Source organism: Sitodiplosis mosellana, unplaced genomic scaffold (genome assembly GCF_009176505.1).
Source record: "Sitodiplosis mosellana isolate CC-2019 unplaced genomic scaffold, AAFC_SMos_1.0 Smas_scaffold_3, whole genome shotgun sequence".
NCBI classification, from domain to species: Eukaryota; Metazoa; Arthropoda; class Insecta; order Diptera; family Cecidomyiidae; genus Sitodiplosis; species Sitodiplosis mosellana.
Window position 1 is genome coordinate 5,222,414 of NW_022595246.1, and position 11,500 is coordinate 5,233,913.

General features: G+C 38.7%; 1 protein-coding gene across 4 annotated transcripts in view; it reads left to right on the plus strand.

Annotated features, from left to right (window-relative positions):
- The window catches only part of LOC129565569 (uncharacterized), a 104,060-nt gene that overhangs the window by 76,779 nt on the left and 15,781 nt on the right, over nucleotides 1–11,500 (plus strand). For all 4 annotated transcript variants that reach the window (XM_055440583.1, XM_055440579.1, XM_055440580.1 and 1 more), the window contains one exon: nucleotides 1,015–1,144. In XM_055440583.1, coding sequence (XP_055296558.1) covers nucleotides 1,015–1,144 — 130 coding nt within the window. The remainder of the gene's footprint in view (nucleotides 1–1,014; nucleotides 1,145–11,500) is intronic.

The window sequence follows — 11,500 nt, forward strand, 5'->3', positions numbered from 1 at the left end:
AAGCGAGCGGCGGAGAGAGAGAGAGAGAAGGACGAAAAGGGGCAATGCTGAGTGAGTGAGAGAGTATGTGTAAAGTGTATAATGTGAAGTGCGCGAATAAGTGCGAGAAAGCATCGATTTACCGGTGAAAATGTATTTTCCATTGGGCATTGAACATATTTACATAATAAATTGCCAGTCGTTTCCATATATTATGCAATTGTTGATTACTCTAGCCAAATGCTGTTCGACCGCCGTGAACATAAATACTTGACGTGAGATTTTAAGTCTTTGGGATAAACTTGATGCACGTTCGCTCTCTCTCTCTCTCTCTCTCTCTCTCTCTCTCTTTCTCTCTCTCTCTCTCTCTCTCTCCTTCTCTCTCTCTCTCTCTCTCTCTCTCTCGGTCACTCTCATGCCGTATGTTGTGTGTGCTCCGACACCGAGAAATTGGTATTGCGATCCATTTAAAATCGAATTCGCAGAGAGATTTCATCACTTTCCACAGTGTACCACTTTTCCCGAGGAGGTGGTAAAATTCAACGGACAATACATTAGCACAACAAACCATTTCGTTATAATGAACACTTTTGAGCTAGATCCCAAATAACCCCGGTTTTGTTCAATTTTAATGAAGCTGAACAAACTCAATGCATTTGAAGTTGTGCATGCAACGGACACACAATGGCTTGAATGGATTTTCCGAACAAAAAGCTGTGGCTAACAAATCCGTTCGATTCAATTGTTGCTCTTGTTGTTGCTATACCGGGTACCCCTTTTACGTACTTTGTACCATTTCTGTGATGCAAATTGGTACATAGAACATCGAAATTAAATAAAATACTTTATTTACTGTTATTGTAACAGCGTGTAAAATTGCCACTTTTTTGGTCACATTACTAGTGCAATGAGTGCTTGGTGTAGCAGTAGTTGAATATATTGAATCGTGAATTTTTATTATATTTCCTATACAATTTCGTCATCAAATTTAATTTTCCATATTTTTCTTCTCGTTCGTCTCGTTTTCATTTGCAGGAAAGTTTACCGGAAAGCGATTAGTTTGCACGATGACAGAAATTCAAGTGGAACCAATGGAAATGTACTACTTCGCGATGGCAGCACTGATCCATTGGCTATGAATCCGCACACCATTTCTGCAGACGAGGTACAACCAACTTTCGAATTGTATTATTGAAATTCATGCGGTTTTTTTTGCCTACTCTATTTGCAATTGTGGTATGAATAGAAAAGTATACGGAAAATTAAGCAACAAATGGACCATCGAAAATTCCCATGGAATCAACAACGTACTCTTTTCTGACCAAAAGAACTACAATTGTTGAAAGAGTGAAAGAAAAAAATGCGCAGACTAATTTGACTGAATTGGCAATTGGTGCAACTGACCATTTCAATTTCGATGCATGCAACAGTAACTGAACGCAAATTTAATTGGTACTTGAAAATTTTCGGGGATTGTAACATTGTTATTTGAAATTGCACTGGACGCTGGTGCGCAGCAATCCGATCCGCATAAGTGAAGGAAGAACGAGTATTGCTATTGTTAAGCTATAAAGCCATAATCACAAAGACAGCAACGTATTATTTCCCATTCGAAATCGTATGATTTCAATGCAAACTGTTCAATTTTATTTTTGGAGCTGGGGCCAACAAACGAAGAGAGAAAAAAAAACACAGAAATGCGCATTCTTTAACATTTCAGGCGTATACAAGTAAATAACTTGTTTTTAATAGCTAGAACCTGAAATGTTTGTGCAACATTTGCAGCACAAACGAAACACAAACACACCAAGAAAGCAAAAACGGAACAGAAAAAAATATTCCAACGAAACGCAATCTCACAGGCGTACACATTGTGCTGGATGCTGCAAAGTGAAACGTGCATAGAAATAAACCTAATAATAACATGTGCATGCGAGATAGAGAACGATCCAACATTTTGACAAAGGAAATTGTTTTTAATGCAAGTTTTGATTCTTTCGTTCGTTTCTCCTGCGTTTTTTTCACGGGAGGTATGTTTTTTTCCGTATACGTAATACCAAACGAACAATTACTACAAAAGCTGGATGAAGGAAAAAAAATTGAGAGAAAAAAACACAGGACAGAGAGGAATTGCGCTCAAATTGCACACGTACTGAACTCATAATAACAATAATGCCGTGTTATGAACATCAATCGCCGCTGCTGGCATGTGCACATGTAATTGTGTGCAAGCGCACACACGATACATTCATTCTTATGCTCGTCGGCAGTTAGGTCGTGTCTCCGCACACATATGCGTCCATCAATACACGTACGTATATATGTATGGATTTGCCGAAAAACGCTAGCGGTTACTGCCCGGTCATTGACCAACAAAATGAATATAAACAAACCCATCTATGATGGTACGCGGTGTTTGCGCTTCTTTTTGCTTCAGCAGCAGCAATATCAGCAGCAGCAACAGCCACTTCAACAGCCTTTTGTGATGTGGTCCAAGTAATTTAAAAAAGATTTTACAAACGGGCAAACATCATTATTATGAATTTTTTCTCCAGCGCATTGCTTGTTATTTTTCTCTTTGCCGAGTGAGATAATGTCATTAAAAAAAAAAATCACTGAACGTTGCGAAATTGTATGTGTAATTTGGAGTGCATTCTACTTTACATTCGCATCTCCTTTAATTACTGTTAAAATTAATTACATTCTTCTTACGAGATGTAATTCATAGGGCCACTTCATGCGGATGCATATTCAAAGTCACTTACATTTTGATACGAGCGCGCCTTTGTGAGTGGGTACGCCCAAGTCGTTAGTTTGCGAACATTTGTAATCTTTTTTTTGCTATGATTTGTTAAGACAGTTGATTGTTGTTGTCTTTCTCGCTCTCGCTTGGAGATGAGCAAAAACAAAATTAATATATTCGTTGCAGAAACATTCATAATAAAACCCGTGGAATGTGTGTATGAATAGAGAGAAAAAAAAATGAAGAAGACGTGATGCGACTCGACTTGATTCGTTTCGCATGATGTTATGTCCTCCGACCGAGCAGAATGGGAATAGACAAAAACGACTAGTTTTTGAGTGCATGTCAAGTGAAATAAGCATTTCAATGGAAATTGCACTTTTTCCGTCTCCCTTTTCTGCTGCTCTCTCGGCCCCGCTGAAAATGTTACAGTTTTGCATATCTCGTCTAAGATTTGTCGGTGCAATTGCATTTGTGTGTGTGTGTGTGTGTGTGTGTGTGTGTGTGTGTAGTATTTTGTGCTGCGCCAGCAAACCACTCCCGGTCTTCCGGGGAGTCTCATCATCATTTTCATTGGAAACTAAAGAGATAGATAGTTGTATATTCAGCACAGTGAGTGACATTCGAGGAAATTACTTTCGAATTTTGCATTTATCCAGATTAAAGAGATGTGTGCGTCTGTTTCTATTCCCATTTTTTTTCGCTCTGTCTCTCTGCTTTCGTTCGCCTCGGACTCCGTTTCGTCTCTCTTTTGTTGGACCAGTACACACATAAATATGCTGTGTGCAAGTGCATTCCAACCGATCCGGATGAGAGCAAATCAAGATGTGAACGGAACATATCCGCTACACTCCGGCAAAAATGATCCAATTGACAAGGATTCAGTTTGAATGCCAAAGTGCATCGGAATAAAATTGCACGATTTGTATTTTGATTTTCGTCACGACTGCTCACTTTGCCGCATCATTCGAATTGTTCAATTGAACGTTGAGAGCAGGGCGAATAATACAAGTCCCGAACGGAGCCAAACAAAGCAATCAAGTGTAAAATTGATATATATATATTTTTTCATTCTTCAGTCTTGTGACGCCAAAAGTTTGCACATCTCTTTGACAGTGTCTCGGAAATCGTCGAAATAATAAAAAGTGAACAGCATTTGTGTGTGCAAGTGAGTGAACGAGCGAAAAGTGGATGAGATGCGCGTATTTCTCAATTGCAAATGTCAATTTCTTTTCTGCATACAAAAATCCAAATAATAATTGTGCGCAATTCGTATTCAGCAAATGGAATGTGTACGCGAAATTAAAACACGTGTTGAAAACTCCCAACGAATTTGAAATGCCATCCATAATTGGAAAATGCTACATGCTTGACTAAGATAGGGCAAATCATCGACAAACGGTCAACTCATTCCCTCTTCCGTCCTCTTCTTCTTCTTCTTCATCTTGATCGCTGCTGCTGCGTTCCGAAAATAAATTGAAGGGAAAAATAATTCAACAGCTCGTTAAGTCTTACAAAGTCAGCGATTATATTCAGCAAAGTAATTAGTATTTCATTTGTACGCTGTGCTGCATTTGCCCGTGTTTCATCCGTGTGACACACAGACACAGACACATACACACACCAACACGAAATGATCATATTACAGATTCGGTACACGTTTCGTTCATATTATTTCATCGACGAAACATATGTAGACCGAACAATGTAATTACGCTTCACCCATTTTATCATTTTTCGCCTCCTTTGTTGCAATTTAATCGTTGACCGGGTTTGTCATTTTTGCACATGCCCAAAAAGATTATATTGTTCGTCCAAGATCCAATCTTATTCGCTTTTTTTTATCAATTTACGCTTGTTATTTCTATTGGCCAAACAATTTGAGACTGCTACCACCATTCATGCGCCAGCTTCAACAATCGATTTTGCTAAGCTTTATCAAGTTAACGCGGGATTTTTTTTTTCATCTCGTATCATATATCAATTTCAAATGTCAGACGGGAGAAAAAAAATTGGCCCAGCCTCGGTAAATTAATTTTTATCTTGTACTGCCCGAATATCATTGGACATTAATTGTTAAATCGATATAAAATATGCAAAAATGTATCATTAATTATTGTAAATGTATCATATTATGCATGGAAATGTTATGTTTTTTGGCGAAAAAAACACGAAAAAAATACAGTGGCCTTTGGCAAATGTGGTCGGGGAACGAGCATTCAATTTGTCAAAAATGGCCAAACAAAGCATAAATTTTATATAAAGTTTGCTCAAGGTTTGCACATTTGAATGGGCATGTAATAGCCTCGTGACGCCAATTAACAGGCTGGGATGAAAAAAAACGTCCACAACTAACATGAATTATGCTCGTTCCATGTGACACTTTATCGTAGATATAGTGGACTGAACTGTCGATTACGCGTTAAAATCGCCGTTTGCCCATTTTTTGTTGCCTCTGACGTTGCTGCTGTTGTAGTGCAACGATTTTGCTGTTTTTGATTTTCCATGCATCGATAATATGGTGCCAAAAAATGCATTTCACATTGTCTCCACGTCTCTCACCCTTTGGCTGATACGGCTGAGTAACATTTATAATAAATCTGCCATCGTTTACGTTCACGAGCATGTTTCACGTCGCGACTCACAGACTCGCAGACACGGTCGCAGAGAGATAGACGGCAGAGACGAGAGATAAATGAGTGAATACCATGCCAGCATATGGCAAACCGCAATTATTCTCATATCAACCGGAGCATTCAACGTTGCCATAGATCCTTCACACATTTCCTATGTCGCGAGTATTTGCACACCCATTCTCTCTCTCCTCTTTCCCTATCTCTCCTCTCTCTATAACTCTCTGTCTCTTTGCGTCTCTACCTTGTGCCATTACGTTCACGAGCTGTTTTCCGAGGTGAATTTAATTAAAATTCGAGACAACATGGAATTTCCTGTCGTTATTTGTGTATCTGAAAGCGTATGTGTTTTTCCTGTGCAGAGTTTTACTGAGAATCGGCTTTGGGGATCGGGCATGGAGAGATGGCAAAAGCAGTGGTGAAAATTCAATTTGCGATGTGAATCACGGTCCGAGAAAAAAAAGCAGCTCGAAAACAACTAGATTGTTTGAAGAATTCCATCCCGATAAAGTCGAATGAATTTGTGAATGACGCGGCTTTTGTATCGCTCAGTTAGCACTCTATGCATTGATTGCGTAAACATGGAGTCAACCACAACCATGAATATATACTCTCTCTCGCGCCAATTCCAGTCGGACACTTCAATATTGTGCACAGCGTTCCATCACTTTTTTTTAATTTCCCCGTTTTTTTATCTGCGTGCCTCTGTGTGTGTCTGTAGTCAAGTGCAGTTGCGTATCTTTATTATTGTTCATCATTTATTCGGTTAAAAGATCCAATCAAATGCTTCCCTTTTCACCACGCTTTTTTATATCTCGTGCGCATTGTTTTCGCTGGCGCCCAGAAAATTTTCACTTTGTAATGAAAACACGTTCTCCTGCCAGCGAATATCAAGCATATTCGATGTTGATCGGATGTAAAAACATGTCCCATGCTCAGCCACTAAATCATTACACAAAAACGAAACGAATTTCACTCTGACTTTTGACTATCAATTGAAGCGGCGAGCCAAAGAGAGTTTACAGAGATTATCGATACCAAAAATAAAATGTAGATAGAGAGCGCGAGGAGGAGAGTAAAATGAAGGGGGCGAAATGAAAATAACTGTCGAAAAAAAAACAATGATAGATAAAAGATATGGTCGCATTGTGAACAATGCAAATTGTTTGGATTTTATTCCCCGTAGTTTCACATTTGCTGAACACAATCGATAATCTGATGAACCGTTGTAATTCCGGTTGCTTTTTTTTCTCTCTCATTCATTCGTGCCGAATGGCAATAACCGTTTTGCTGCGCGCACAACACACACACACTCAAACCAACAGAGAAAAAGGAATTGCACATTGATTGAATTGATGGAAAATCGAAGCCAATGGAAAACCAAGTCTTGTCAAATTTGAAAGACTCATTACCGGAAAAGCGCTTGTAAATCCAAATGCGATCCCAAAACAAATGTTCATTTCGACAAAAAGCTTTATTTTCGTTTGCTCACGCGAATTTAGATAAGATCCGATCCAGTGAAAGAGAAGCAACAAAAATGTCGGAAAACTTTATGCACAGGCAAATGAAAAAAAAAAACATTGTGTGTTTGTGTGCTTCCGCATGTTGGCATTGGCAAAAGTCTTCAATTTTGCTCGGAAAATGCACACACGTACCACGATGGGCACAAGATACGTTGGTTCGTGTTTGCTTTACGAGCGTGAGATGACGATTACCCCAGCAAATCATTTCTTTCTGCAACTTTAACAAAAGAGCGAGAGAGAGGAAAGAAAGAGATAGAGACTAAGCTAAAAAAAAACGATTTCGTTCAGTAGGAACGGGTCCAGAACAATGATTTCATTTCGAATGTGTTCCGTGTGTAAAAAATGCAATTCAGTAATTTACGGCTAAACTACGCGCACCCACCCGAATCACAAATAGAGCACAACCAACATACATTTTGTTGCCGTTCAAAATGGATGTTTTGGCATTTGGAATACGGCAACCTATGTGTCGGAACTCGAAAGAGAAAGAGAATAAGAGTGGGAGCGATAGAGAACGAATGAAATATGAATTTGTTAAGGCCAAATGATGAGTGTAAATGATGAAACAACCATTTGAAATGGATGGAATTTATTTTTGGGCCAAATAAAGTTATTCAAGATTCTCTGTTTTTGATAACAGAAAGGCACCTTCGGCAATAATTTAACATCAAAATTTATAGCGTTTTATCGTTCTATTGATTTTCGCTCAAGCAAACACACACACATATATACACTCCAAAATTCACGTATTCCTTATCTCCAATAAAATACCATCACGAACGAAATTCTCGACTGTCGGAACATTCGTGCAACTTGATAAAACTATTTGTAGTTTTTTTTTGTTCGCTCACTCGCTCGTTCACTCGCTCACTCGTACTGCCATACATCATTAAACCGAGCCAAAGCATGATAGCTGAATCATGTTCGAACATTATTTTACTTGCAAAGCATTGCTCATTCTCTCCATTTCTCTCTCTGTGTGTGTCGGTGTGTCTTGATCGAAAATGAATGTGTGCTGCATTTGGTTTGGTATCGGTAATGTCTATGCGTTCCTTTTTAATGTTTGCATAAGACGAAGTGGATAAGCTTGTGTATGTGAGTGTTGTGCTGTGCCCTCCTGTATATGCATAAAGAAAAGATCAAACATGAGAATATTATCATCTGTGTTTATTACCTTTAGCATACGTTTTCTCTCCCGATTGATGACAGCCATTCCTTGCGAACCGTAACACACATTTATGCATTAGGAATTTGCGCCGATGTTGCAAAATAATTTGGTGAAATGGATAGGAAAAGAGGGGCACACACACACACACTATTTTGCCCAAGCACACCAAATCGATGACAACGACAACGAGATATGAGATGAGCAAATGGAACACTTTATCGAATCACCATTATCGTGCGTCCGGATCACATAAATGGATTTAGTATGCTTTCAACGAAATTCATTCGAAATCATTACGAAATGCTCTTCGTCCTCACAACTTATAATAATCGATTCAAGCGATCGTTCAAGCAAGTGAAATTAAAACAGTACCACATGGAGAACGGGATTGGGATTTGTGCCCTTTCACTCTCTCTCTCTCTCCCCCCTCATTCTCCCTTGAAGATATGAATATGAATTGAGCGTGCCATCCAATCAAAATCAACCAGGTCATTCATTCAATTCGAAAAACCGAATCATTTTGATTGGATTCGATTGAAATAATATTTTCGTCGTTCTCTTTTTTCACATTTTTGATGACAATTTTTCCCCGTTCGTTATTTGAATCAGTGTGTGACAAAACATTCAACCTTTCACATCATATTAAACTGACAAATTGCGGTCTCAAGACAAAATACACACGCATAGAAGCATCAAGGGATTATATGGTGAAGCAGCTTTTCATCGTCATTTTCTATGCCATAAAAGCAAATCTTTACGGTTGCGAACATAAAATGTTACATTTGAACAAAAGGCAAAACGAACTATCAACCATCATTCGCACACGTGTTCGAGTTTATCGAGTGGAATTTGGCACGAAACATAATTTTCGTACGTGTATTCAACGATCGATATATAAATAGAAGATATTCAGTCGATGGCATCAAAATAAGGAAGGTTCATATTCACGTCAAATTGTCACTTGCATCATAAATCCTCAGCTTTGCTACCTTTCTATACAATTGACATCATTTCAAAGGCTATTCGCCGGTGAATCAAGTCTAAAAGTATCTGAAATAACAATTACGTTTTCCAATTCACCGATGAAAAGAATTAGCGAAATGAGAAAAAAAGGTTCTCGAAGGATGAGAGCGTGAGTGAAAAAGTTTAGGCGCCGGTCATCGAGGGTTCTGACTGTGTCGACCTTTACCTTCAACCTGATTTTCTATTTACAAATTCATCGTGAAAAGCAATTTTCCAGCAAAATGCCCAATCCACCCCATACTCCTCACATCAAACTCAAACTCTAATGATGATGATGATGATGACGATGTGAAGCATTCTACTTTTGCATTGCGTTGAACATTTAATCAAATTGCAAACAAATACGCGGTCGATACGCAACAGAACCAAAGTGGACATTTCAACCGATTAAATGGTAAATCAATGTTGATTGATCAAACAATCATTTTGATTGCGTTCGCTCTGTGTGTCATTATTGAAAAGCACATTGGGATTCTGTCGAAAATAAATTCAAAGCTCAAAAACAGCACGAACGTGTGATGCTCGATATTTTCTGGCGAGAAACAAAAAACGAACACAATTCGAACTACGCACTGAAATCAAGACAATCCCTACAGAAAATTCGTGTGATTTCCAAACACCAAAATAATAAACACTAGCACATCAGCGCGTGAAACAAACATGATACTCCGCTTCTATGTCAGACACCATTAAATTGAATAAGAAATATCTAAACAACGAAATCATTGTTGTCGGAGCATGTTCGGTGCACTCACTTTTGGATTTGCTGCAGATAGATAGCTAGAGAATTTTCGATGAGATGACTAGTCCTTGAAGCGTGTATATTTTGTTTATTTTCATTGCTCTGTTCGCTTGCTCCCCCTCTTTTTCGTTCGCTGGTTCGTTGCGCGCTGCTTCGAGAGCATCAAGTTTATCGATAATCGAGAGTAAAACCCAAAGTAAAACATGTGTTGATAGTTTGCAAGGATTTTTTCGCTCTCGTCTTCAGTTTACTTTCGAGGATTTTAAGATGGCAATACACTGACATCGTTTGCTCACTTCATTAGTAAGACAATGTTGGTGTGTAACACTTGCTTCATTATTATTCAATGCTGTGCACTGTAGCGTCTTCTGTCAGGATTATAAAGTATCTGTTTGGCGGTGGTGTTGCTGATCAACATGCAGTCTGTTGACGACAAGCATCTCTCGCTCGGCTAAGACAACAAAAAGGTCGCACTGAAGACATGAAGAACAAAAAAAAAGCCACCGAAGTTATGGAGAAAGAGAGAGAGAGAGAGGGAGAGAGAGAGAGAGAGAGAGAGAGAGAGAGAGAGAGAGAGAGAGAGAAAAAACATTGAGCAGTTGGTGTTAAGTGAAGAAAATGTGTGTCAAACCGAAACGATGGAAGCGTATCGATTGTATTTCTGTTGGTATGAAAAAAACATTAGCTTCAGTAGGAAAAAACACTCCGAACTATCTAAAGGTCACACTAGGGACCGTTTTAAATTGAATAAGCCGAGAGAGTAGACTTCGGATTTTTCCAAAAACTCGACCATTTTCTATTCATCGCACACAATTACCTGGAATTTTCATTCATTTTGGCAATTGTATTCTCGTTGTTCTTTTCACACTTGGTTGTGTTTGTGTTTGTCTCAAGCGGATGTTGTCACATGTTGCATTGTTTATGCCCCCAGTGGGTTCAAAAGACTCGTACTTCCGAAAAATCTTCGGATTTCACAGTTTTGTGTTTTCCTTTCATTCATGGTATAAATATGCCTCGTGCCGAACCCGAAGCAGGTAGTTTCAATTCATTTTATTGATGTTACGAAATACAAGAAAATCGCTTCGCATCCATTTGCTGTGAGGCAAAACGAGAGCGCGGAGACGAGATGAGAGCGGAATACAATAGTTGAATAATGGAAAAACATTGGGATTCATCCGGCGCAAAACGTTTCGGTTGTCATGTAGCACGTTTTATTATTTCGGTGAAGCCATCTCTACTGCTGCCAACATTGAATTGCCAGCAAGAGTACGATGAGGCTGGTACCAACGAAAAAAAAAACATAAGCCGTCCGTCCGTCGCAGTGTATGTTATTTACATATTATGTGCTTCAATTTTATTGTGTTCCAGCAATTGAATACACAGCAGAAAAAAAGACAAAAATTTACGTTTAATTTAAGTTTATTTGCAAAAAAAAGAGCGAATTCTATGAAATGCGCATCAAATTGTCCAAGCATCATACAATTTAAACATATAAAAAGTTTCACGTTCAATTCGCATTTATTCTGTTTTTATTTTCCTCGTGTCACTTCTCGCTTTTTTCCATATTTGATCGCTCATATTTTTCCCATTTTCCGTGTGAATGACACATTTCCATCATTAAAAATGGATGTTGATGGGAGCAAGAGAGAGAGAGAGAGAGAGAGAGAGAGAGAGAGAGAGAGAGAGAGA